The sequence below is a fragment of the Macrotis lagotis genome, chromosome 7 (assembly GCF_037893015.1).
Source record: "Macrotis lagotis isolate mMagLag1 chromosome 7, bilby.v1.9.chrom.fasta, whole genome shotgun sequence".
Taxonomy (NCBI): Eukaryota; Metazoa; Chordata; class Mammalia; order Peramelemorphia; family Peramelidae; genus Macrotis; species Macrotis lagotis.
Genome location: NC_133664.1, coordinates 150,852,158 through 150,879,848, shown reverse-complemented (window position 1 = coordinate 150,879,848; position 27,691 = coordinate 150,852,158). Strand labels below are relative to the sequence as shown.

The 27,691-nt window shown below is 34.2% G+C and overlaps 1 protein-coding gene across 3 annotated transcripts in view; it reads right to left on the bottom strand.

Annotated features, from left to right (window-relative positions):
* The window catches only part of LAMB4 (laminin subunit beta 4), a 131,224-nt gene that overhangs the window by 43,414 nt on the left and 60,119 nt on the right, over positions 1-27,691 (bottom strand). For 2 of the 3 annotated variants that reach the window (XM_074193922.1, XM_074193923.1), the window contains 9 exons: positions 27,287-27,457; positions 21,804-21,922; positions 21,330-21,450; positions 17,183-17,360; positions 13,236-13,379; positions 10,133-10,364; positions 8,941-9,098; positions 5,713-5,937; positions 4,537-4,757 (listed from right to left, as the gene is read on the bottom strand). In XM_074193922.1, the coding sequence (XP_074050023.1) occupies positions 4,537-4,757; positions 5,713-5,937; positions 8,941-9,098; positions 10,133-10,364; positions 13,236-13,379; positions 17,183-17,360; positions 21,330-21,450; positions 21,804-21,922; positions 27,287-27,457 (1,569 nt within the window). Of the gene's footprint in view, positions 1-4,536; positions 4,758-5,712; positions 5,938-8,940; positions 9,099-10,132; positions 10,365-13,235; positions 13,380-16,571; positions 16,690-17,182; positions 17,361-21,329; positions 21,451-21,803; positions 21,923-27,286; positions 27,458-27,691 lie in introns of those variants that run through there. The other variant, XM_074193924.1, reaches the window with a different exon arrangement.

The following is a 27,691-nucleotide window of genomic DNA, read 5'->3' as shown; positions in this document are numbered from 1 at the left end:
CCTAGCTGTGTGTACCTTGCTAAGACACTTAACCTTTTCTTGCTTCTTTTTTCTCATATATAAATAAGGGATAATAATAACATAATAATAAATAAGGGATAATAGGTTGCTGTGAGCATTAAATGAGGTAAAATTTATAAAGTGTTTTACAAACCTTCAAGTGCCATATTAATGCTGTTATTACTATATATTACATTTCCTTAATGGTGTTTGTTAGTTAATTTTTTTATCTTTTAAAAGTTAAATTTTTATATATAAAATTTTAAAACATACTATTTGTGAAATCAATTTTATATGATTTATTATTTAAGATAAATGCTTTAACCAAAAAACCTTTTTGAAAGAAAAAGATAGGGGTGTGTGTGTGTGTGTGTGTGTGTGTGTGTGTGTGTGTGTGTGTGCGTCTCCTCCCAATAGCTATAATTTATCACCTAAAATGAACATAGTTGCTCTCCCAATAGCTGCATAAGCTTCTGCAATTACTTTTGGCAAATAAAAGTCATCTATTAGATTGCAAGCTCTTTGAGAGCAGAACTGCTTATTTTAATAAAACTTTGACTCTCAATCTGTAGCTCTGCACACAGTTTTAAAACTACAATTATGAAATTTGCAAAAAAAATGTTCAAATAAGCTATTACCCTAAATATTTAGTATGCATCTTCCAAAATGAAATCTGTAGGGAATTAGGACATAAAACAAATGCCACATTATTTAAACTGGCAAAGCTAAGGCAATGTTTATTAAAATTAAAAATTAAAAACATCAGTTTTGGTGGTGCTAATAAGAGATGATCTCACATCTTGTAGGAAAGAAGTCACCTGAAGTTTTCTCCTGCATACTTTCCTAAGTTTTGACCCTTGAGTAAATATATAGCTGTTTTGTTTGCTTGTTGTGTGTGTGTGTGTGTGTGTGTGTGCAAATGGACAAATGGTTGATAGCTTGCCTGTGAAGAAATGGGGAGTGAACAGACAGAGAGACTCCATCACACTATTAAAATATAGATAAAAATATAAAAAATATATTTTTAAAAAATGAGGGAAACCTTGAGAGCCTACAATATAGCCATCTTCAACATAAACTGCTAATAATTTTTTAAGTCTTCTTCCAAGGAGTGGGATTAGAGATGGGATTTATAAAATTCTTATCTAAGGTATGTTAAAGGAGTCTTTAGTATGGGGCCTTGTAAATGAGAGAAACATGAGGGTACTTAAAAAGCCAGGCAGACAGGCAAGAGCAGAGAGAAAAGCAAAGAGTACTAACATACAAAAGTAGGAAATGTCTATGATGTAATGTCTCCTAACGCTGAAATTAAAGTATAGTTCATTTTTCATAAGATCAAAGACAGAACTGGAAGACCCTTAAAAACCACTTAGTCAAAGTGTTCTAGCTAAAGTGCTAGAAGATTTAGACCCTCTCATCTAATCCACCTCCCTCATTTTCACAGATGTGGAGTCAAAGGTCCAGAGAGTAATTGATATATATAAGGTCATACCAATAAAAAGTGAGAGTCAGAATTTGAATGCAATCTGAGATCTAGAGCTAGAACGACTTCAGAGGCCATCTAGTGTACAATTCCATTCTGTAGATGAGGAAGTAGAGTTCTAGATATTGTAAATGATTGCCCAACATCTTACAGGTAGTGCTTGAGGCACAGTTCAAATTTCTAACAACAAAACTAATGTTTTCCCTTCATTGTCTCTCTTTTTGTAGCCATTTTCTCATTTTATCAATAAGATGGAATATAGATATATTCCATTCTACTGCCATCTTTTTTCTCTATATGTAACTAATACTATGTGTGACCTAACAAAAATGATAAAGGGTTATCTACTTTCTCTTTCTTTTGGTGCCAATTACTTGCTGTACAGAATATCAATTCTAGTTTATTGAATTATGAAATCATAAAATCTTAATGTTCCAAAGAACTTTTGAGGACCTTGTCTAACTCAATCTTCTGCTCAATGGAGAAATCTTTTCCATGATATCATGAAAGGTAGTCATTTATCCTCTGCTTGAATATTTTTAGTGACAGGTTCCAATCTATTGCTGGTTGACTCCTTGGATATTATAAAGTTCCTTATTTTGTTGAACCCAAATCTCTGTTTAACCTCAGTTTGTTTGTTCTCATTCTGTCAATGCAATACAATGTCTTCACTACCATTTATTTTTCAGTTCTTCAAATATTTGAAGAGAGCTACTATAACTTTCCTTAGTCTTCCCTTTTCCAGGCTAAGTAGTCCCAATTTCTCATATAACCTTGTTTTGCATGTTTTTTTTTGACATCTCATTATCCTTTGGATGCTTACTTTGTCAATAGTCCTTTTAAAATATACTGTATTCTCAGAATTGAGCACGATTCCATACATATTTTTTCCCAGGGAAGTGTAGAGTGTGATGATTACTTCCATAATCAGGATACTGTACTTCTATAATGTAGCCTAAGGGTATATTAGCTTTTCAGGAGCTGTCTTACACTCTTGGTTCATATTAAGCTAAAATTCTTGCTTATTTTTTTCACATAAACTGCTGCCATACTGATACTATTATTGTGCAACTAATTTAAAAAATGCTAAATTTCACATTTATTCCTGTTAAACTTTAGGTTCCCATGGTACTTGTTGAGTTCAGTTTGAACCATAATTCTGCCTTCCATCAATCCTTCCTTGTTTTGCGTCATCTGCAAATTTGGCCAACAATTCCTTTCCTGTTATTATCAAATTTGATGATACAACTATTGAGGAAGATTAGATTATAAGCAGAATGCTGAGCGTATAATGTGAGAACTTTTTTTCTTTGCTAACCTAGAGACATTAATTAATTCATTTTGATTATGGCTATCTTTGAATCTAGTGACCTGTACTATAATTCTTCCAACTTTACTACTCTGCAGTCTAAGGACATTTATTCTCTAAATGTGGAAGGCAGAAAATCTTTGGCAGGGGTGCAAGTTTAAAGATCAGAATACCAAGCTAAATTTTCTGAAGGGATTCTCTATCTAGGCACTCCCCTCAAAAACCCTTGCTGTGCTTTCCTTTCATGAATTCTCACAGGATCCATGGAATCTCGAGGATGTACTATCATCAGCATGCCAGTTCACTCCAGTTTTCAGCAGCCAGACTTCAGGTGTTTACACTTTATCTATACTGACTGCTACTATTATTTATTCCTATACCACTTCTCTAGTTGAGCATGAATAATCACAGATTTTATGCTATAGCTGTAGGTAAGCCATAACAGTCTAAAGATTTAATGCTTAAATCATATTATGTAGGGTTTAATAATTCAAGTTTTATCTTGATTCTCCTTAAACCTGGATTATTAAGTCCTGAATATGAACCTCTCTTAGTGCCCTGCTATTTCTACTTTCTCATATTGGAGCAATATTTTTTTCAGGAACTGCTAAGAGACATAGGTGATGCTTCAAAAAAAATTTTCCTTAGGCAAAAGTCAAAACACATCATACTATTTGTAAACATTAGCAATATTTCCCCTAAATTGATCATGCCAGTCATATATTCTTTTTTCCCTCAAGGTTCAGTACTCTATTGAATGAGTATTGAAAATCACTCATAGACTTTGGTATAATTGATTATGCAATGAAATAATACTTTGTAGAAGTCACTGGCCTATATTTCCCAGGGATGCTTGGTGGCAAACAACTATTTCTTCCATGTTTCAAGGGTTATTTCACACAGAAGGTACCCCCCCTTTCTGACATATCATAATCCCTCTACAATGTCAGAGATAATACAATCATAACTTTATAGCAGGAGGAATATTGAACACTATCAAATTCAACCCCTTTATTTCATAGATGAGGAACTGAGGTCCAGAGTGGGTCTCATAGCTATTAAGTGATTGGAACAACAAAATTTAAACAGAAATCCTGACCTTCAATCTAGTTTGTTTTTCATAACAGTGTGGCTTTCTGAGGGTCTTCCAGAATTGCTGTTACTAGAGAATTTTGTCTTATTTTTTTAATGATCCTCTCTGAACTTAATGGACTGGTCTTCTGACAAAAGATATATAGTTTTTCTTTCAACTTGTATTTAATCCTGATGGTGAAGAATCCTGATTTCATTTTGTCAATAACTAGTTTGTCTAGCCTAGGGGAAATCACATTTTGGTTTAAATAAAAATAAGCTTATAAATTTAATGTGTTAGTCTGAAGGCAAAGGCCCAAGTTCATGGACATAGGTGTCTGTTCTACTTCAAGGTCCTCCTATGATAACATTTATCAGGTAAGTAAAGGAAAAATCATCTCTGTTGCTACACTTTGTTTTCACCTTCCAGAAGTGGGCTGGCTCTAGACAAAAATGCAGTTGGAAGGTTTTGTTATCTTCTGCCCTTTTCTTCCCCCCTCTTTCCCTGCTTCTAGCCTAGTCCCCTCATAAAGAAGATATTTCTAAGGAGTGAGTGTTAACAAGATCAAAAAAAACCAAAAAGCATTTAAGACAATTTGGAGTAGACAGTGCCCTCATCATGTTTCATCATCAAACATAACCTACTGTATACCATTTAAAAAAAGAGTCTTGCCTGGTTACAATGAGCACTGTGAGAATGTTGGGGGTCACATTCACAGAATTGACATCCTCTACCAGGGATCAGATTCCAATATCCTTCGGCACATTGGTCACAGGCCAAACCTATGACATTTGGCAAACAAGGGCACGATCCTGTTGTTGGGTCACATAGGCATGCTCCATCACCCATTGGACATGTGGTATGGTTTACCCCAGAAGGATTACAAGTGCATTCTGGAAAAATAAAGACAATTGTAACCTCAGTTAAACAAATAAACTTGTTGGTCATTAGTAATAGGAAACAATTGCATATTGGAACTAGGTAGTGCCCTTTCCCCAAGAGCTCAAACCATGATTTCCCATAGTCTGAATGTTCTAACTCAGACACAATAGAATGCACCAAACATCTCTCTCTATAGTTAGGAAGAAGGTACTTAATTTTCACCAACTATATTAACTTTTTGAGTCCAGTGAATTCCATATGATGACTTTGGAATACAGTTACTCATTTCAGCTTTGGTGTTCCTAAAGTTTTTTTTTATCTCCCCCATGAGTGAACAACTAATTGTTTGAGACAGAGGTCATAATCTTTTCCTAAATCTATTAGGAAAATTTTCATTAATAATATTAACATGTCATCCACCAAAGGTGAAACTCAGGAACACTGCAGAAGAAATGCCTATGTAGAAGAAATGTAACTTGTGAAATGGCATTTCACTCAGTATTTCTTTTTCAATTAATTAATTATTAAAATCAAAATGCTAATTTAATTAATGTTATTTTGTGAATTCATGGCAATATTCCAAAAGTTTTCAAAAACATTGCTTGAAGCTTATTTTTTAAATTAAAGACACCCTGGTGGCACTGGAAGATTGAGTTGGTTGGATTTGGAGTAAAAAAGATTTAAATTCAAATCTAGTCTCAAGGCACTTAACTGCGTGACTGTAGGTATTTCATTTAACCTCAGCCAGCCTCAGTTTCTCCTTGTGAAAAATGAGGTTAGTTATAACACCTTTCTCATAGTTTGTTGTGAGAATCAAATGACATTTTATGTGTGTGTTGCAAATCTTAAAGTTCCACATATATGTTAATTATTATATTGACAAGTTCTAATTCAAGAGAGCATCTTTGTGCTGCCACGAGAAAGACAAATTGTTATTTTGTGGTCCTATTTGCATCATCAACTTACTTCTGCAGTTTTGTGTGAGTGCTGATCCAAAGTAACCTGGTTTACAGAACTGACAGTTGAGCCCATGAGTGTTGTATAAACATTTAAGGCATTCTCCTGTTACCCTGCTGCAGGATTCTGGGTCTGTTCTATCTATATTGTTATTGCATGAACAGGGCAGGCAATGGTCTCCTGACATTCTTGGGTTTCCATAAAAACCAGTAGAGCATTTGTCACACTGAATACCTGTGGAAAGGGAAGAGAGAACGGGGTGGTTAGAAGTATAGAAAATAAGTCTAAAAATTTAAAAGAAAAGAGAAAGAGCTCCCTTAGATATTTTTTTATTTTTTTTTTAGATTTTTCAAGGCAATGTGGTTAAGTGGCTTGCCCAAGGCCACACGGCTAGGTAATTATTAAGTGTCTGAGGTCGGATTTGAACCCAGGTACTCCTGACTCCAAGGCCGGTGCTCTATCCACTGCGTCACCTAGCTGCCCCAGAGCTCCCTTAGATATTAAACAAAAATGTCTGCACATTAGAGTAAACAAGGGGAAAAATGTTAAACATGAAATATAAATTCATCTGCATTTACTTTGTAGTGTCCAAACATATTTGCAAACGTTAAAATATTTGGTAATTATTTGGAACAAAAATTCCTTGGAGAAAAATGCCTTCTCCAAGACCTGTTTCCTGTGACACTGGAAATTCAGGAATAGGACTGAAGCATTCCCAGGGTATGACTTTGATAGCAGATGGAGATATTGCTATCCAACTGAGTCCCCATAGAATATTTTGGTGGAATGGGATTTCATTGGCCAGGGTACTCCCTCCATTGACACAGATCATAGTACTTTGCTTCTCTCACTCCAATTCTTCTCATGTTGGCCCATTAAACTTCCATAGAGCAAAGAGGCATCAAGCTCATTCATGGGAGGGGGCCAGACATGTGCAGTCAACAAAAATTCCTTGGTGTGTCCCAAAGCAAATTAAAATGTAATTGAAATGTTCAACAAAATAAACAAAAATACAATAAAATATAGATAAAACAAAATATGTGAATTTGTGATTTTCTAAATTAATATTTGATCCATGGGGGTTCTTTGTGTTTGACACCACTATTGCAACATGATACAGAATTTTGGACTTGGAAGAGAAAATTCTACAAATCCTATCTCTGATACTAAATGGGCTCTGTAACTGTATGCAACTTATTTAAACTTTTTGACCCTCAGAGTTTTCATTTATAAAATTTGAGTTTTAATACCTGTGGTATCTACTAATGGAATTGTGAGACTCAAATGAATTAATATGTGGATATCATTTTACAAACCATAATGCCTTGAATAAATCCCACCTCTCCGTCCATTGACTAATTATTTCTCATTTTCATCAATACAATCAGTTTACTGTCTTTTTTGACTCATTTAAGATTCCTTAATGATCTTATAATGATTCCAGTATACAAGATATTATTGGTAAAATGTAGCCTACTTTGTCCACTTTGCATCTTTTGATTGCTCTTTGAACTATTTGTAATTTGTATACTTCTCAGAATATTGTGCTCTAGGATTTGTAGGCAGGAAGCATTGTGGGCTTTTGTCATCCTGTTAACCCATTGTCTATGTACTGCCAGACTTTGAATTTGTCAGAGCAAAGATCAGAATGAATTAATAGCTAGAAAAGAGAGTAATAATGAGAAAAAAATGTGTAGCAAACAATATAATGACTCAATCCTGAACTACTTTTTAAAAAGTAATTGAAAATGAAAATGGACAATGGAGAGCATAAATGACGTCAATGCTGATTATAATAATTTTATGTGAAGTGGCACAATTATAAAGACACTGGGGAATGTGTCTCATCAGACAGCTGAAGATAACGATTTTTGGGGAAAAAAATCTCAGTCCTGTTTGCAGATGTCATTGTTCTGAACATTTAAGGCAATCGCCTGTCACTCTGCTGCAGATTCTGGGTCTTTTCTGTCTATATTGTTATTGCATGAACAAGGCAGGCAATGGTCTCCTGATATTCTTGGGTTTCCATAAAAACCAGTAGAACATTTGTCACACTAAATACCTGGGACAATTTAGAGTCTGCAGGAAGAAATCCATAACCATTCAAAAGAATTTGACCTGATCACTTCCAACTAGGAAAGAACAAGGTTATGAAAGATGTTTGTTGCCCAGATTTGAGTATACAGTTGGATGGACAATCTTTGTAGTTATCCAACAACATGTAGATTTGAAACAAACTGTAGAAATGGACAAGTTGGGCATAGAATTGTTCAGAATGAGGAGAATAGGCTAGGTTTCCTTCAGGGAGTTAAACAGTTTGTTAATGATTTCTTCCAGATTTCTCCTAGATGTGAGAGATTGTGGTGTAATCATTCATATTTGAAAAACAAAGTGGATAGAGAATATATATTACCCAAGTTATGATGTTAAGCTTAGCAGGTAGTCTGTAGAATTAAAGATATATTATGCCTATTGGGTAGATAGATAAGGCCAAATAGGAGAAAAGGACAGATTAAATTTCAGTATATTTGGAAAACTGCTCTCTGCTTTAAATGATCCCAGTCTGTTTACTGCTATAAAAGATCATCTGCCAATACCAATACCAATGTCTCCTGGTAATTTGTGTATGACTGTGACTCATGAAATAACATAAACTCAAAAGTGTTGAGTCAAACCAAAAGAACAATGGAAAGCTTGTGGCAGAAGAAAACAAATTGTGGTCTGATGACTTACATATGAGCATTAACAAAAAATATATTATTGAAATATTTGAGTAGAAAAGGAGATAGATTAGTTATGTAGCAACACCATTAGCTAGGCAGTGTGAAGAATACAGTGATATACCTCAGTTACTAAAAAAAACAATATGAAATATACATATTCCTTCTAGATGCTACAAGGGAAAATACAGACATAAATCACGCAAGATAATAGGCAGAGAAGGATTTTTAATCCGCATCACTGAAAGCAAGTATCAACACAAATTAACTTAGCAAACAATCTAGTTTTTATGCACTGAAGGACAAATTTCCCTAAATTAATTCCTTGATTTCTATGATCAATCAACTCAATGAAGTAGAAATCTGATAAATTTTCTCTTCCTCATATCAACATTTCATATTCTTCCTTACCCATTTGCATAAGTTGGATAAATGATGAAATTGAGGTCATATGTCATCCTGTAATCAAGGACTGTGAAAGAAGAGAAAAGGCACATAGGATAAATCAGATTTATACCTGTATAACCCTCTTGGCAGTTGCAGATTATTTCTAAATTCCAAGAATTCTGATAACAGGAATGAGCAAAATATTGATTACTTGAAGGAACATCAGGACACTGGCAAGGAAGACATGGTTTTCCAGAGAGAGGATTTCCGTAGTAACCATCCATGCACCTGAGATGTACAAGCAAACATAATTATTATTCACAGTCTTAAGAAAACGTGATCCAAAAATCTTAATATATTAGAGAATGACTATTTACTTTGCTAAATAGTCTTCATTTTACAAATATGTTCACTGTAGAGTCCTTTAAATATTGTACTTTTCAAGTGTCTCAATTTTTAAAAATTTCATCATATGCCACTTTTTAGGAGTATTTAAAATTGCAAGGCTGTGGTTCAATCAAAAGAACCCTAAACTCAGCATTGGAAGCTCCACTGGGTTCAAGTTCCATCAGAAACTTATGAACAAATCACTTAACTTTTCTAAACCTCAGGGGTGTAATAACTGGGGGACCACCTACTTTAAATTAAGGGCTGTTTTAGGGAAAGCACTTTGTAAATGGTAAATCCTTATATAAATGTGAGCTATTTTTATAAAGAGAAGCAACAAAGTAATAGTGTATGTAAAGATGGACTTAAAGTCAGAAAGATTGGGGTTCAAAACCTAGCTCTGACATGTAATGACTATGACCCTGGGTAAGTCACTTAACCTTTGAATACTCTAGGCTACTTTGTAAAACTATAAATTGCAGAGAAGGTGCCAATTTGCATTGACAGAAGGAGTTGCCTCATTTAAGAGGTCATATACCAATTATATACCTGGCCCTATCTTAATTGCTATAAAGCCAAGTATTTTGTTAGGGTCATATAAAATATATTATATATGTATATATGTATACACACACATTTTATATTATATATATATATATAGTCATATTCTCTCTCTCTCTCTCTCTCTCTCTCTCTCTCTCTCTCTCTCTCTCTCTCTTCTCTCTCATATAGCAAAGTCTGGCACAATTCCTTGACCATAGTTGGCTGCTCAGTAAATATTTATTGATTTGAACACTGGGCTAGTGGAAACCCTCTACAACAGGTGTTTTTACCTCCATACTGCCTTGTAAGTAATTTTCTACCTTGCAGAGAAGTGACTCAATTACTCAAAGGCAAAACGAAATATATTTTTCAAGTCTGTCTCAATTTTATACCTTTCGCAATTAAGTCCAGCTGTAAATCCTCTGCAATTGAAGCATGACCCGGTCTCTGGGTCACAAAGTTCTGCAAATCCATTGCAGGGACAGGGACGGCAGTTGGGAAATCCAAAATAACCAGCCAAGCACTGATCACAGTGGCGACCTTCAATGTCTCTGTGGCAGGAGCACTGCCCTGTCATCTGATCACACATAGTGCCCTTGGAGCCTTGAGGATGGCATTCGCATACTAGATAAAGCAAAGAAACAATGTGCAGGGTATATAGTCTCACTTGCTACCTTCTTTTTTTGAGAAGAACAATGGAATTCAGGAAAAAACAAAATAATTTTGTAATCATAATGAGTAATAGTTGTCCAACTTAATGAAGTGATTTATACAAAGCTGACACCCAATACCTGTTGATTCAGCAAAAAAAAAAGCGTAAGTTTTTTTTAAACATAAAATGTCTTCTAGGTAACCAAGTTTTTTCATTTTTTTAGATAATTTATTTTTCTTTGCACTAAAAAAATCTTGATGAATATTCCATATGAATAAGCCCTGTAGGAAGATTCCAATTTCCATACAAAAATTTCCATATTGGTATAAAAGTGTTTATTTTTTATTTTTATTTTTTCATTTTTGAAGGGATAATTGACTGAAAATCTCTTGGATCTCCTGTCTGAAACTTAACATAGATCCTGAAACATGGTTTTTGAGTGACTGAGTGAATTTCCATATATGCAAATGAGACAACTCTTCATTTGATAAAAATTACATTTGTATAAAATGATTGTTTAACTCAGGTGAGTTTATTTCATAACAGTCATCTTAATAAGGCTTACGAAGGAGCATAAATTATCACAGACTGCAAGGAGTTGTAGTTCTTCCTATCTTGGAAAAAGATGAGTTGTTACCTAGCATGTGCTAGTTATTGGAGGGCAAAATTTTCTGCTACAGTGGGGTTTTTAAATCTCTCCAGAGAAAGATACAGTAAAAGAGAATTAGAGAGAGTAAGAGGTAGCAGGAGAAGCAGCAGGAGGAGGAGCAGAGATAGAATACTTTCAGGAAGACTTCATCTAAATTTTGTGTATTGGTTCGAGACCTTTTTCCCCTTGGTTTATTGTTTGATTAATTAAGAAAATTCAGCAGAGGATGAAGGAATTATGCCTATGTGGAAACATCACTGAAACAATGGTGAATTTACCCCATAATTTTATACTCCTGCCTGTTTTATTTTTCCATGCACATGTAATTAGTAGCATCATTTATTACTAAGTATTTCTTTGCTATTTTAAATATTGCTAGCTGATTATTTTAGTTTTTAAACAATAGATCTCTATGCAAAAATAAGAGTATGATTAAAAGTGTCAAGGGACTTGTGGGTAACTTAATAAATTCAACTTGCTAAGAGACCAACTCAGCAGTGTGGGATCAAGAGATTGCCTGGGGCTCGGAGTATTTTATAAATTTTATTTATAATCTGTATTTTTTTTAAAGCTTTCATCTCTCAGAGAAAGGAAGTCATACAAAACTGGGAACTTTTCCATAAACTAAAAACTTCATAATATAATGTCATTATCACCAAGTAAACTGTGGCTCTGTACTGGGGATCTTTGGGTTTTCTTCACCTTCCTCTTCCCCCTTCCCTGAAGGTGAGATAGGAAAGGAAGAATAGAAGTAGGAGGCTCAAAAATGGTCATATCCTGAATTAGGCTTGGTGGATAGAGAATCAATTCTATAAATTCCCTGAAGGCAAAATGGTTAAAATACACTATTCATCCTAACTGTCCTTTAGTGACTTTTGCTGGGCAGCAATTGGTTAGAAACTTCTACATAAGTAGGAAATTACTAGAAGAGTACCAACTCCCTGGATTATTTATTCATGCTCTTATTATCCCCTCCCAAAGGAATTTTACTGATTACAATAAAGACCAATGTTCCTTCAAAGTTTTTAAAACTTTTAACAGTTATATTTTATAGTCATTTATTGAATGATTCAATACAAATATTTTTATATATAGAAGAAACAAGAAAATGAAGAAAAAACAATCCTTGCCCTCATGGAGTTTATAGTCTAGGAGGGTTTACATTCATATATTTCTTCCTTCTTCTCCAAGCTGCATGTCTGACTTTTTAAATTGCCTCTAAAATGCCCTAGAAACCTGTTCACTCTGAAAGCTCACTCCGCCTCTGGACTTCACACACTGGAAATACCCTTCCCTTTTGGATTATCCCTCTGATTGGTTGGTTCCTCCAAGAGTCTCTGTTTTGAAGAAGAGTCCCAAACCAGTAGTGTCTTCATTCTTTTTGAGTCTACACTCCCAACTCTCCCAGACTTTATCTATAATGCCCCTACAAAGAAAGGGTATCGTCATCTCCCCCCCCCCCAACAATTATAACTAAAACTCTCCCCCCATCCCCTTGGAGGGTATTGATAACACGTGCAGGTTTTTGATGAGATGCTGTACTCCCAAGCAATGTTCTCATTTCAGTATTCCAGGGTCACCATTCCATTTACCCACCCCCAACTGGACTTTGGATCTGCTCCCTAGCAACTGAAGTAGTCAGACAGCCAGTCAATAAACATCTATTATTATATGCCTATTATGTTCTAAGCACTATGTTATGTGTCACGATACAAAGCAGGACAAAAGAGAACTCTTGTTTTCAAGGAGCTCACAATCAAATGTAAATCTAGCAAACAAAAAACGTACAAATAAACTGCATAGGATAAATAGGAAATAATTAAGAGAGAGAAAATCTCTCACAGTCTCTAATCCATACAGTTTGTAGAGCTTGCTCTGAGTGCAAACATTCCTAATTACAAGTTTCTAGTAAAAAAACCCTGAGATTTAACTAATGTAGTTAGCTTATAAATATAATTTATTTCACTCACCTAAATCACCCATCTCTCTTAAAAAATATTCCAAAAATATCCAATTACACTTTGGTTTATTTGATTCAAATTGTGTGTGTGTGTGTGTGTGTGTGTGTGTGTGTGTGTGTGTGTGTGTGTCTGTGTGTCTGTGTGTGTGTGTGTCTGTGTTTGTGCATGTGTCTGTGTGTGTGTATGTATGTAGGTGTTAGCCACAATTTTAACACTTGTATTTCAGTACTCACAGTGGCAACCATGGTGCCCCAAACCATAGGCTCCCGCAGAACACCGATCACAACAGCGCCCAACCACGTTGGGTTTACACTGACACTGGCCTCCCAGTTTGCTGCAACTTGACCCTATGGAACCCTGAGGGTGACACTTGCATGCTATAAGAAAAAGAAAGAGGCAATGAGAAGAATTACTGTGGCTCTTCTTTGGGTGATTTTTAATGAGACTTACCAACTCCTGGGTAGGTGCAAACAGTGTGAGAATTAGACCTCTATCATCTAGCCCTGGATATCAAGAAACAGAAATAAAATTATATCTACCTCTTATCTAACTATGGCCTTTAATGAGAATAAATAAGCCACTGGAACATTCATTCACTCTCAAAGGAAGCAAGGAAGTATCATTCTTCAATTCCAGTCTCAATCTGGTTCTGGAAAATAGAGTTCTCACAGAACCACAACCAGAAGATAGAACCTGATAGCAAGAAAGACCTGACTTCCTATATGGCCTCACATATTTTTACTAGCTGAGTGTCCCTGAGTAACTTCTCTAAGCCTCAGTTTCCTTAGCAATAAAATGGGAATAATTACAGTATTTCCCCTCCAGGGTTGTTGTGAGGATGAGATGAGATAATATTTGTGGAGTGTTTCGCAAACCTTCAAATGCTACAGATATATCATTATTATCCAGACTTGAGACAGTGGCCAGAGGCAATAACAGTCTGTGGGGTTTTATGCTGAAGTAGATATATGAAACTAGATCTTTATTGTTGTTGTTGTTATCCTTAATGAGTCTGTCTTTTGGCCCTGAGGTGGCATTAAACTCTATGCCAAAGAGAATTGGCATATCTTACCTCAGTGGCTATAAGTCTCGAACTTGTTTTAGATAACAATAGTTAACATCTATTTAATACTTTAAAGTTTGAAAAAACCCTTTTACATATATTATTTCATTTGAAACTTGCAACAATTCTGAGGGACAGGAACTGTTTGTTTTAATATCTGTATTTTACAGATGGGAAACTAAAACTCGGGAAGGCTAAGAGATATGAGCAGGGTCACCCAGAGAGTAAATGTCATCCCACTACCTATTAGTAGCTGGGTCTTTCTGACTTCAGGTCCAGAATACCATCTACTATGGCATGTGGCCTCTCACACAATCCATCTGACTTTTTTGATCTGTTTCATTAATCACATGAATAAGCCAAAATTAGCATGAAATGATAGAACAAGCTCTCTGATAATGAGGTGCTGGAATCAAGCCAATTCATTAGCCCTGAAGCTAGATTTGTGCTAACCAGATATTCAAGTTGACAAGTATGATTAATAGAGTATGGAGATATTAAATTGAATAAATAAATTTATTAAACACTCAGTCTATGCCATACAATATCCTAAGTACTGGAGACACAAATAGAAATTTGAAATAGTTCCTGCTCCTAAGAAATACATAATCTAACTGGAGGAGATGATACTTAAAAGAATATTTATTTATATAGCAAATGGAAAGGTCAGGTAATATTTATGCAGGAGGAGGCAGTAGGGGAGATGGCAATGCCCCAAGGACATTCAGGAGAAATGGCATAGCAGATGATGCCTTACCATTAGTCAATAAACATTTATGAAGCATCTATGATCCGAACCCTGTACTAAGCACTGAGGACCCAAAGAAAGGGAAAAAATAGGCTCTGATCTCAAAGATCTCACCATCTAATGAGGAAGACAACACGCAAACAACTATGTAGAAACAAGCTACGGACAGGATTAACTGGAAATAAACAAAAAAGGGAAAGCATTAGCATTAAGGAGAATTGGGAAAGGATTCTAGTAGAATGGGAATTTAACTAGAACATGACCACAGCCAAGGACATCAGGAGACAGAGATTAGGAAGGAGTGTGTTATAGGAATGGGAACACATTGCCATAGAAATGAAATATGTTATGCAAGGAATAGCAAAGAGATCAATGTTACTAGATCACAAAATGAGAGAGGAGTGAAATAAGTAGAAAAGGGGGAAGCAGGGCTTTGAACAACAAACAGAGGAGAGTAGGTCCAAGAGTTAGAATGGGGATTTGGGATATATACACCAAAGTTATGGGCTCAAAATCCCAACAAATGGTTATTATTAATCTGGTGTGGACTAGTTAATGGGGCAGAGAATTGGTTAAGGAAGAGATGGGAAAATAGGTTCCCTCATGGGTAATAGGTGATCCTGGTCTGTCTTCTTACTGTCTGCTGGTGAGCTAGGGTCATTTGATCAACATATGGTAGTGTCCATGAACAGAATAGAAAGTAAGATCAGAGGAACAAAGATTTAAAGATGGGATGAAACAGAATCCTTCATTTAATAAATGAAGATACTAAGGTCCAAAGAATTTACATGATTTATCTAAGAAGACATAAGTATTAAGTGACACAACTGGGATTAAAACTCAAGTCTTCTGCCCAAATCCAGTGTTTTGGTTTGGTTATTTTTTTTTCACAATACACCAAATACTTGAATGACATAGTGGACATCTGTGTCAGAATAACTACTCATGGGTAACTGACAGAATTCGACAAAAATTATTTAATTATAATTCATAGATATAGGGGTAACCAGGTGGCACAGTGGATAGAGCATTGACCCTGCAGTGAGGGAGACCTGAGTTCAAATTTGGATTCAAACACGATACTTACTAGTTGTATGACCTTGGCAAATCACTTAACCCCATTGCCACATACCCTCCTCACCCAAAAATAGTAACAATTCATGGAAATAGAAATTTATTATACTGTATGTCAAAACTTTAATAGAGAATCATAGTTAAAACTTGGAAAGAGACATACCAATGGTCATGATTTCAGAGAATAGAAAGAATTAGTTGTGGGGGAAATATCCATTTGTTAATTTATTTTAAAATGCCTTGGATTATAAAAGTATTTAATAAATGATTACTAAATTAAAGGTATTAAGAGATAATGCATTATAATGGAAAAAACACCTATTGTGTGATGTTAAATGAAGGTTCTAGTCTATAGTTTCTTTATCATTTATTATGACTTTGGGAAAATCTCAATTTCCCTGAGTCTTTTTTTCTCTCTTTAAAGTGAGAGACTGAATTAGATGATCTCAGAGGTCCCTTTTAGCACTGATAGCTTGCAATCCTAAGAAAACATACCCATGAGTACAGGATTAAATATTGTTACCAAGTGAGAACTTAAGACAAATTTATTTTCCCTTAGGTTATTATATGGTAAGTCTGGGCTGTTGGGAAGTACAAATTGCTTGTAGATAATAATGGGCACATTGGGATGGGATGCTGCCTCTAAAACTGCTAAAAAAATGTCTGAAGTAGGGACTTAATTACCGCTTCTTCATTTCTTCTTCATGTCTTCTTTATGAGACTTAGATGGTAGGAAGGGAATTGATCTTTGAGTGTATGTAGAGGTTGGCCATGAAGGTAAGGAAATGAGGTGTCAGAAGACCTGGAGAAAAAATATAGTGAATGCTGGAGAGATCTGGAAGAAGTTGGGAGATGAGGCACATGGGAGAAGGTGATGAGACTTGGAGTGTTTGTTCAAGCATTTCCTCTCCCTGTGTGTTCATTGTTGAGTGTAAGGGTGTCTGTGTCAGTCCAGGCTTCTCCTTACATGACTGTAATCCTCAACACTCCTTGTATTAGTCTGGGGAACTAGTGATGGTGAAGCTCTGAAATAATAGCTTGTATAGCACTTCATATCTGAATGATAGCGGAGGAGCCTGTTCCTATTTCCCAGCTAAAGATCTGTAATTTGGCTAGCATAATAAACAAAATATGGTACACAATAAACATAAACTATTCTTTTGGATAAATAGATACAATTCTTACCTTTTTTAGATGTTTGGAGATGTTACTAGGGAAATTCAATCTACTATCTCTTCCTAAAAATCACATCAAGATAAAAATATCTAAATAGACCCTATCAAAGGAATACTTACCAACTGCTCCATTGTGTATCCTTGCAGATATGCTAATTATAAGTCTTTCACACCAGTCAGGTAAAATTTGAGGATGTGGTTTGGAAGCAATTTCGATACAGTTGTTTAGTTGGTGTTCATCTAAATGTTGTTTATTGCAGAAATTCTCTATTGAATCAATTTGGGGAATAAGGACGAGCTTTTGATATAATAAAAAAATATAAAAATGATTACAAACATTCAATAATTAAGCACACAAGTACCTTATATGACTTGTTTAGTACTTTTCAGTACTCTAAACTGACCACTTCTACAATATATGCCAAATATGATACAGTCCATAATGTCAATATTTCAAAGATAAGCAATTACATCAATATGGAATTTCCTGTACCAATTAAAATATCAAACCCTTTAAAATTTGGTAGAGAATCTTTTAGAGCTACTGTGACAAGATTTCATAGTAGAGTCCAAAAATACTGTACTACCTCAAACAATTATGCCAAATTATATAACAACAACAAATAAAAGATAAAAAGAACAAAATCTTTATAGGGAAAAATCTCACAAGAAAACTAACCTCCCAAAATGAAGAAATGAATTTAAAAAAGAGATTGATATACAAATTAGAATAGAGACTCAGAATAAAAGGAATCAAGAAAAAATATGCAGAAAGAACAAAGACTGCAATGGATGTTCCTCTAGAGGAGAGGATGCATATACCATAAGAATTTCCAGAGATAAATAATATCATAAGAGATATAAAGGACAATTTAGCATCTGAAAAACGGTTAACAAAATTATTGAATAAATGTTTCAGGAAGATGAATATGAGAATTTTTAAGAAGTAGAAAAATAGAGTGAAAATTTTAATGAAACAGTGGAATGTGTGAAACAGGGTGGAATAGAGTAAAAAAATGAAGAGATGAAAGAAAAATCAACAAAATGAATCAAAAAGTGGCAAGACAGTAAGACCTTTCCAAGGCAACAAAACTAGAGTATGGAGCCTGGTGCAATGATGTAGAAATTATTAGCCTCTTAGAAAATATATGAAGAATCAAGGAATCTGAAAAGAAATCCAGAAAATCTTACAATAAAATTGCTTTGAAATATTGACAATTGAGGACAGAGTACAAACCAAAAGAATACAAACTAACAAAGGAACCATTGGTTTAACTCATTCATAAACATAATAACCATGTTCCAGGACTTCAATTTTAGGGAATCTTGCAAGTATCCAGGAGGAAACAACTTACATATCAATAAGAAACAATTCAAACTGCACAAGACTAATCAATGAAGACAAGAAATGCAGTACCTAGAATAAAACATGCTAAGAAACTAATTGGCTTGTATGCTTAAATTATTTATTTATAAAACTGAACATACTTTGTGGTTGGTGTGCTTCCTAAATTCAGTCAGAAACCTTAATCCTTCCCTATGATAAGTTCAGAATGGGGCAGGACCTTGAGCATGTAAATATTTCAAATAGGTGAAATTTCATATAATTTAGAATTTTCAATAATAAAATAAGAACTGAAATTTATATAGTACTTTAATATTTTCAAAATACTCTCCATACATTATTTCATTTGATTCTTACAGCAGCTCTATTAGATAGATGTTATAGTTATTATTTTCCATATATATGGATTTAAGTGATTTGCTTATGATCATAAGTATCAGAGTCATTATCTGGACCAAGATTTTCCTTAAGCTAAATCCAGCACTTTATCTACTCTATCATGCTACCTCTCAAAATGAAGGAATGAATGAATGAAAACGAATTGAGAAACTATGGTTTGGACTCTATAACTGTGAAAGGGGTGCAGAATTGGTAAGAAGGTTATTTTTAAAGGATGACTGATCATTTTTAAGCTTTAGGGAATCAATTCAAAGGTAGAGGAGCAATATTTAAACTTTCATTTTTTAATGAACATAAAGTTTTTTTAACTACTAGAATGAAATATTATTTATTATGTTGAATTATTATCCTGTTAGTCCTGAAGTACGGTATTTAGAGCAACTTAGGAAGCAATCTCATCAATTTGAAAAAAATCATGAGAGAAGATAATAGAGGAAGAAAAAATTAAATCATATAATCAACTCTAGTAGCACAACATCAAGATAGACTGGATAGACATTTACATATAAGAAAAATGTTCTGAGGGTCATGATGAACCCTAGGATAAGAATAACAATAGTATAGATTTTTTTTCAAAAGAGAGTTTTTGAACTTATATAGGGAAGGATTAAGGTTTCTGACTGAATTTAGGAAGCACACCAACCACAAAGTATGTTCAGTTTTGTAAATAAATAATTTAAGCATACAAGCCAATTAGTTTCTTAGTATGTTTTATTCTGGGTACTTCATTTCTTGTCAGTTTATATTGACATGTAAACAAGAATGGAGCTCTTTAACTTCCACTAAGGGGTTCCATGATATCACACCATTACAAGGAGATCATCTGGGCTTTCTAAAACTATACTAGTGTAACTGAAGTTCTGACAAGTTCTATTAAGCTGGAAAGGTTGTAAATATTGGTCTGGTGATAGTTTGTCATCTCAAGATCAATTTTATGGCTAAAAGGGAAATTAGAGATCATCTAGTCCAAACTTCTCAGATGAGGAAACTGAGATCAAGGGAGGTTAAATGACCTGACCAATCTAATATTAGTAATAAGAAGCAGAAATGGGATTCAAATCCAGATCTTCTAATTTCAAATTCAGTACTCTTTCTACTATACTGAATGGAATATATGCACCAATGAAATCACAAGTTTTAGAAGTATCAACACAAATATGATTTAATCAACTCTTTGAAATTTGTGCTAATGGTGGGAAGAAGTGACCTGGAAAATTAAATGTAATTTATATTTGATTGTGGGATGTATCATATAACCTTTTCCAGTTTATTTAATTTACAAACAATATTTGCTTAGGTTAATATTAAATAAAATTCCTTCCTACATATAATACAATACAGTGGGGGTGGTGGTGGTAAAAAAGCATCCATACAACTATCTAAACTTGGAATGGGGTACCCCAAGGGGAAATGGGATTTTCTTCCATCAAAGTTTTCAAACAAAAGTTTGAACAAAGTTTGGATGCTAATTTGTACATTAAAATGTTCAGACATGGATTACAATAGATGGCTTTTGATGTCCTTTTTATCCTGCTATTCTATATGATTCATCCATTTATTTATGGTCATTGATTTATGCATTGACAACAAAAGTGTTTTTGAGTATACAATAAAATGTACAATACTAAACTTAAGGGAAGATAAAAAGATAAATATGGTCTTGAAGAGCTAACAATCTTTTAAGGATAATCCCAAGTGAGAATGGTGAACAGGTTTAGTCATTTTGGAAAGCAATTTCGAATTAGGTCCCCAACACTATTAAATAAATAAATAAATATATATACATATATATATATATATATATATATACATATATATATATATGTCATGATCTTCTTTGAGAAGGAAGGGCAAATAATAGACTTGTAATGCTAATTAAGATTGTTGTTTGTTTGTTTTGTCATTCTAATGCTAAAATTTGTTTTGCTTGACTCCCTATTTGACTTTGTACAAATCACTTTCCTTGTTTGGATCTCAGCTTCCTAACCTGTAAAAAAATTGATATTTGATTTGGGCTAGATTATCACTAAAGTCCCTTTCAGCTCTAAACTATGACTATGGCTCTCAGTTTAATGTTCTTTCCAATAGATACTACTGGTTCCTTTGTGAACTCCAAAATTAGGCATAGGAAAGTCAGAAAAATATTTCTGGGTTGTTTTTTTCTTACTCTGAACTATATTTTAATATAATTGAATCCACTTAGTCTCACTATAATTGTGCTCAAGTACCAAACCATATACTATCCTATAAATGAAAAGTCATTATAATTAGGATATTTTCATAGTCTAAGGTATTAAAAGAGTTGGGAGTAAAATAGCTAAATTAACTAAAATAGCTTTTGATTGGGATACAAAAATGACCAGCCTATTGATGACTTCTGTGGCAATAAGTATCATATCAAACTTCTAGCCCATAATTGCTTTAAATTTATAAAGGAGGCAAAATACTCTCTCCAGATATTCTATAAGCAAACCTATTAAAAGAGTCAGATTCAAAGAAAGCATAATTCATATGGTTACTTACCGAATCAATCAAAATATGCTCATGAGCCTGTGAATCTAAGGTAAATGACTGAGAAAAATGAACATCTATAGAATACTGTGTTTCTGGTTCTAGGCAGACTGGTTTGGCAAGCAGTGCAATTCTGTGTAAAAATTAATAAAACTCTCTCAGTGATGGGTGTCACTGATTATTATTATATAAAATTATAATTCATTCACTTGTTAATTTCCTTATTCATTTGATGAACATTTATTAATTATTAATTATTATTTGATGAGCATTTATTAATCCTCTACTATATAAAGACATCTTTATCTGTTTGGAGCTGGAAAAAACATGAAAAAAGCTACATTTTATTTTCCATTAATTATATATTATTATATATTATATATTCATTATATTTTAATTTCTCACACTCACACTTCTCACACTTTTAGCATGCAATAATGTTCAAAAACTTACATTTAAATTTGTAAGAAAGGTTGATAGTTTTACCTCAAAGAAGCTGGTAATGTTAGAGTCTGAGGCTCTTGTGGGTGCACTTTATAACCACAATCATCTCTTGAAGCTCCAGAGGGGTTAATCACTATGCGGGCTGTCCAGTCAGTTGAAGACTAAATATCCAACAAACAAAGGTATGTACTGGTGAGGGGGAGAATTATAAGCATATGACATTAATGGACAAGACATATGATATTTATAAGGATATGGAAGGGCAGCTAGGTGGCCTGGAGTCATGAGGGTCTAAGGTCAAATCCGGCCTCAGACACTTAAGATTTGCCTAGCTGTGGGACCTTGGGCAAGTCACTTAACCCCATTGCCTTAAATATATAAAATTAAAAAAAAATAAGGATGTGGAACTAAATTTGTAACCAATGACTCATTTGAATTGTGAAGTAGAGAAGAAGCACATTTTTTTTTACTGTGCTCAAGACTAAGAAACATTTGACATTGCTAACCATTTTAACCTTAACCATCACTTTCCAAGATAAAAATAATTCTTGACAACACCCTCTGGATTTTAGGACAGAGTCTTGTAATTTGGAAGACTCTTTGGGATTGTTAAATGATATTGCACAAACAGGCTAACTGACTGCATTCTGGAAGCTGTACAAATTGAGACTGCTCACAAAGCTGTTAGAGACGTATCTATGGACAAATACATAAATATATCATCTTGGGAAGGTTTTGGTATGCATTTGCCAACTCAAAATTCATTAAAATCCTTTGGTTGTTTTAAGATATTGTGGGAAGATAAGCTTGCTCATCATTTCTAATGATGAGCTCTAACTTCCAACTGCAACAGTGAAGGTGTTTGTGAGCAGAGCTATAAATCAGCCTAGTACTAAGTGTTCTCTACTTACAGCTACCCTTGACCTGCCCTCCTTTCCCCCCTTCCACTGCTCTGGTATATTATAACTTATGATATGCCCCGCACAGGCCTATCTTCTTTTTTTCTTTTTAAAAACTATTTATTATTTATTTATTTTTAAACATTCTTTTCTCTTTGAATTTTGAATTGCAAATTTTCTCCCTTCCTCCTACTCCTTCCCCCATCTCCTGAGAAGGAAAATATTATGATATCAATTATTCATATGAAATAATGGACAACATACTTCCATATATGTCATATTTCAAAGAAATAAGATAGAAATAAAGTATGAAAATTATACTTCACTTTGTATATAAGAGTTCATCAGTTCTCTGTCTCTGGAAATGGATAGCATTTTTCATCACCAGTCCTTTGGAAGTGGCTTGGATCACTGTATTGATCAGAGTAGCTAAGTCTTTCATAGTTAATTAGCACTGTAAAATTGTTGTTTTGGTCTCATTGATCTTCCAATTTTTAAAAATTTCTTTTTGGATACAGACCTTGTAGTGACACTACTAAGTCAAACTATGCATGGTTTCATAGCCCTTGGGGCATAGTTCCAAGTTTCTCTAAAGAATGATTGAGGGGAAGCTAGATGGTGCAGTAGATAGAGTACTGGCCCTGGAGTCAGGAGGATATTTATGAGTTCAAATCTAGCCTCAGACACTTAATAATGCCCTAGCTGTGTGACCTTGGGCAACTCATTGCCTTGGAAAAACAAAAACAAAAAAGAATGATTGAATCAGGTCACAACTCCACAAACAGTATATTAATGTATCACCACCCCCCCCACGTTCCCTCTAATATTTGTCATTCTCCTTTTCAATTCTATTAGCCAATCTATTAGGTATGAGCAAGTACCTCAGAATTGTTTCAATTTGCCTTCTTTCAATTTAGAGAACCTTCTTCCATGTCTATAAATAGCTTTAATTACTTCATCTGAAGACTTTATATCTCTTAATTATTTGTCAATTGATGAATGCTCCTATATTTACAAATTTGACTCAGTTCTGTATATATTTGATAAATGATGCCTTTATCAGAGAAATGAGCTTTAATATTTTCCCCCACTTAATTGCTACAAGTTTTCTCCCCACCCATCCTATTCCTCCTCCATGCCCTGTTAGCTCTATTCTCTCTCTCTCTTTCTCCTTTCATTCTGCACCTCCACAAAAGTGTTTTGTTTCTGACTACTGCTTCCCTCCAACTGTCCTTCCATCACCTGCTCCCCTTCTCTTGTTCCTTTCCCCTCCTATTTTCCTGCAGAGTAAGGTAGATTTCTATACCCAGTTGAGTATTATTTCCTCTTCGAACTAATTCTAATGAGCTTAGGATTTACTCTCTCCCTTCCCCCACCCCTGTTTTCCCCTTCAAAAATAAAAGCTTTAGCTTGCCTCTTTCATGCTCTCTTTTATTCCACCCCTTTCCCTTTCTCCAAGTACATTCCTTTCTCATCCTTTAATTTTATTTTAGATATCATCCTTTCATATTCAACTCACACCTTTTCCCTCTGTCTACAAATAATATTAACTGACCCAATAATGGGAAAGTTTTTATGAGTCACAAGTATCATCTTCTCATATAGGAATGCCAAGAAAAGAATTATTAAGTCCCTTATGATTTTCCTTTCCTGTTTACCTTTTTATCCTTCTCTTGAGTCTTGTATGAATTTTCTATTCAACAATGGTCTTTTCATCAAGAATGCTGGAAAGTTCTCTATTTAACTGAATGCTTATTTTTTCCTCCTGAAGAATTATACTCAATTTTGCTGGGTAGAAGATTGTAATATTAACTCCTTTGCTTTTCAAAATACAATATTCCAAGCCCTCTGATCCTTTAATGAAAAACTGCTAAATCTTGTGTTATCCTGACTGTGACTCCACAACAACTGAATTGATTCTCTCTGGTCACTTGCAATGTTTTCTCCTTGACCTAGAATTTCTGGAATTTGGCTATAATATTCATAGGAGTTTTCATTTTGGAATTTCTTTCAGGAGATTATTGATGATGGATTATTTCAATTCCTATTTTACCCTCTGGTTCTAGAATACTAGGGCAATTTTCCTTGATAATTTCTTGAAAGATGACACCTAACCTCTTTTTTACCTTGATCATGGCTTTCAGGTAGTCCAATAAATTTTAATTTGTCTCTGCTGAATCTGTTTTTCTCATTTTTTTCCCAGAGTCCCTCCAATATTTGTCATTCTCCTTTTCAATTCTATTAGCCTATCTAATAGGTATGAGAAAGTACCTCAGAATTGTTTCAATTTGCATTCTTTCAAACAACAGCAATTTAGAGAACCTTCTCATATGGCTATAAATAGCTTTAATTACTTCATCTGAAAACTGTTCATATCTCTTTATTATTTATCAATTGAGGAATGGCTCCTCATTGAGCCATTGAGATATTTTCATTGAAATATTTCACATTGTCTTCTATGTTTTCATTCTTTTGGTTTTTTTATTTTCTTGGTTTCTCATAAGGTTGTTAGTTTTCATTTGCTCAATTCTAATTTACAAGGAATTCTTTTCTTCAGTGAGCTTTTATATTTACTTTAACATTTACCCAATTCTACTTTTTTTCTTCAATGAATTTTCATGACTCTTTTTCCTTTTGACAAATTCTCTTTTCAAGGAATTCTTTTCCTTAATTGGCATTTTATTCTTCCTTTCCCATTTGTTTTAGTCTGTTTTAAGTTGTTTTCTTCAGTATTTTTGGTATCTCTTTTATCAAGTTGTTTACTCTTTTTCACAACTTTTCTACTCCCTCTCTTATTTGATGTTCAGAATTCTTTTTTGAGCTCTTCCATGGTCTAAGACTAACTCATATTTTTCTTAGAGGCTTTGGGTGTTGGAGCTTTGATTTTGTTATCTTCTTCTGAGTGTGTGTTTTGATCTTCATTGTCACCATAGTAACTTTGTATAGTCAGATGCTTTTTTTCCTGTTGTTTGCTCATTTCCCAATCTATTTCTTGATTTTTAACTCTTTGTTAAAGTGGAACTCGCTTCCATGGTGGAGGGCTCACTATTCCAAGCTTCAGGGGTTTTGTACAGCTGTTTTCAGAGGTATTTCTAAGAATTGAATGTTTTCAGCTTTTAGGAAGTAGTATGATCTAAGGACAGGTATATATACTACTCTGCTGGTTTATGCTCTGGTCTGTGAGTGATCAGATACACTTTTTATGCCCTGGAACTGTGATGAGGGTGCCTGCTCCACTCTGGTGTGATAGTACTTCTCCTAGCCTATCTAATTACTAGATCCCTGACTAGAAAAGTCATAGGAAAAACAAGTCTCTTTAATTCTTAAGGTGCTCTTATTCCATAAATAGTTCCCCAATTGATAGTCAAAAGATATTAATACTGTTTTCAGGTGAAGAAATTAAAGGTGTCTATAGTCAAATGAAAAAAAATGCTCAAAATCATTACTGATTGAGAAATGTAAATTAAAACAACTCTGAGGTACACCTCATATCTACCTGATTGGCTAAAATATCAAAAAAGGAAAATAATCAAGGTTGGAGAGGATGTGGGAAAACTGGGACATTAATGCACTGTTGGTGGAGTTATCAACTGATTCAACCATACTGGAGAACAATTTGGAATTATGTTTAAAGGGCAATAAAACAGTCCATATCCTTTGATCAAGCAGTACCACTACTTCTGTATTCCAAAGAGATCGTAAAAAAGGGAAAAGACCCACATACAAAAATATTTATAGCAGCTCTTTTTGTAGTGGCAAAGTATTGCAAATTGAGGGGATGCCCATTAATTGGGGAATGATAGAGCAAGTTATGGTATATGAATATTTATGATTATTATTGTTTTGTAAGAAAACATGAGTGGCTGCACTTCAAAAAATTCTGGGAAGACTTGCATGAACTGATGCTGAGTGAAGTAAGCAAAAGCAGAATTGCACATGTTAACAGCAATAGTGAGATGACCAACTATGATGGTCACTGCTCCTCCTCTCAGTAGTTCAGTGATCAAGGACTATTCTGAGCAACCTATTAAGGAAAATGCCATCCACATCCAGAAAAACAAAACAAAACAAATAAAAACCCATACAACTATGGAGTATGAATGCAGAACAAAGTATATTGTTTCCACTTTTAAAAACTTTTGTTATTTTCCTTTCTAATGGTTCCCCCCCCTTAGTTCTAATTCTTCTTTAACAACTTGACTAATATGGACATATGTTGAACACAATTCTACACATACACTTATATATATCATTGGGGAAGGTGTTAGAAAAATGTGGAACTCAAAAACTTGCAAAAGGATGAATTCTAAAAACAATCTTTGCATGCAATTAGGGAAAAAAGGAAAATGAATATTAAAAAGAAAATGCTCTTATTCAGATATTAAATTATCACTTCATTAGTAACCTTGTATTTTGAAGTACAAAATTTTTACTTCAGTTACTGTCTCCAGAACAAAATAAACTTTTGACTTTCTGTTCTGTTTTAATATTTTTAAACAACCTCTTAGCTTTGTAATAATATCCAGTAGTCCTAGTTTTGATCATTTCAAAAGTTTGAATTTTATGTGCTTAGGTAGAGAATACTACCTTATCAGTTTTCCACCTAAGAGTAGAGTTAATTGATACCTGAAGTTCAAAACGAATTGCAATAGCATAGTCCATAACATAGGGGATATTGTTGATGGTGAATCTTAAACTGGTTCCACTGATAACCTGGGAAAATCCATGCCCGGTCCATGTAACAGGTATCCCAGGAATAGGTTCTTTGATGACAGCATGATCAAAAGTCACAGAGTTCTAGAAAATCAAGGAATACATATAATTATGCTTACTGTCAATAGAAAGAGGCTAGAAAAAAAATCTTTCCTGGAATTGCAGGATCAATGGGAAAACTGAGTTTATAGAATTTGAAAGACTTGCTATGGCTGGGTTCTGAACCTACATATTCATGGTTCCAAGTTCAGCATATTTTTTTCTATGACAAGCTGCCTAGGTCCATATACTCAATCTAAGCTTGAGCCCTGGACAAAC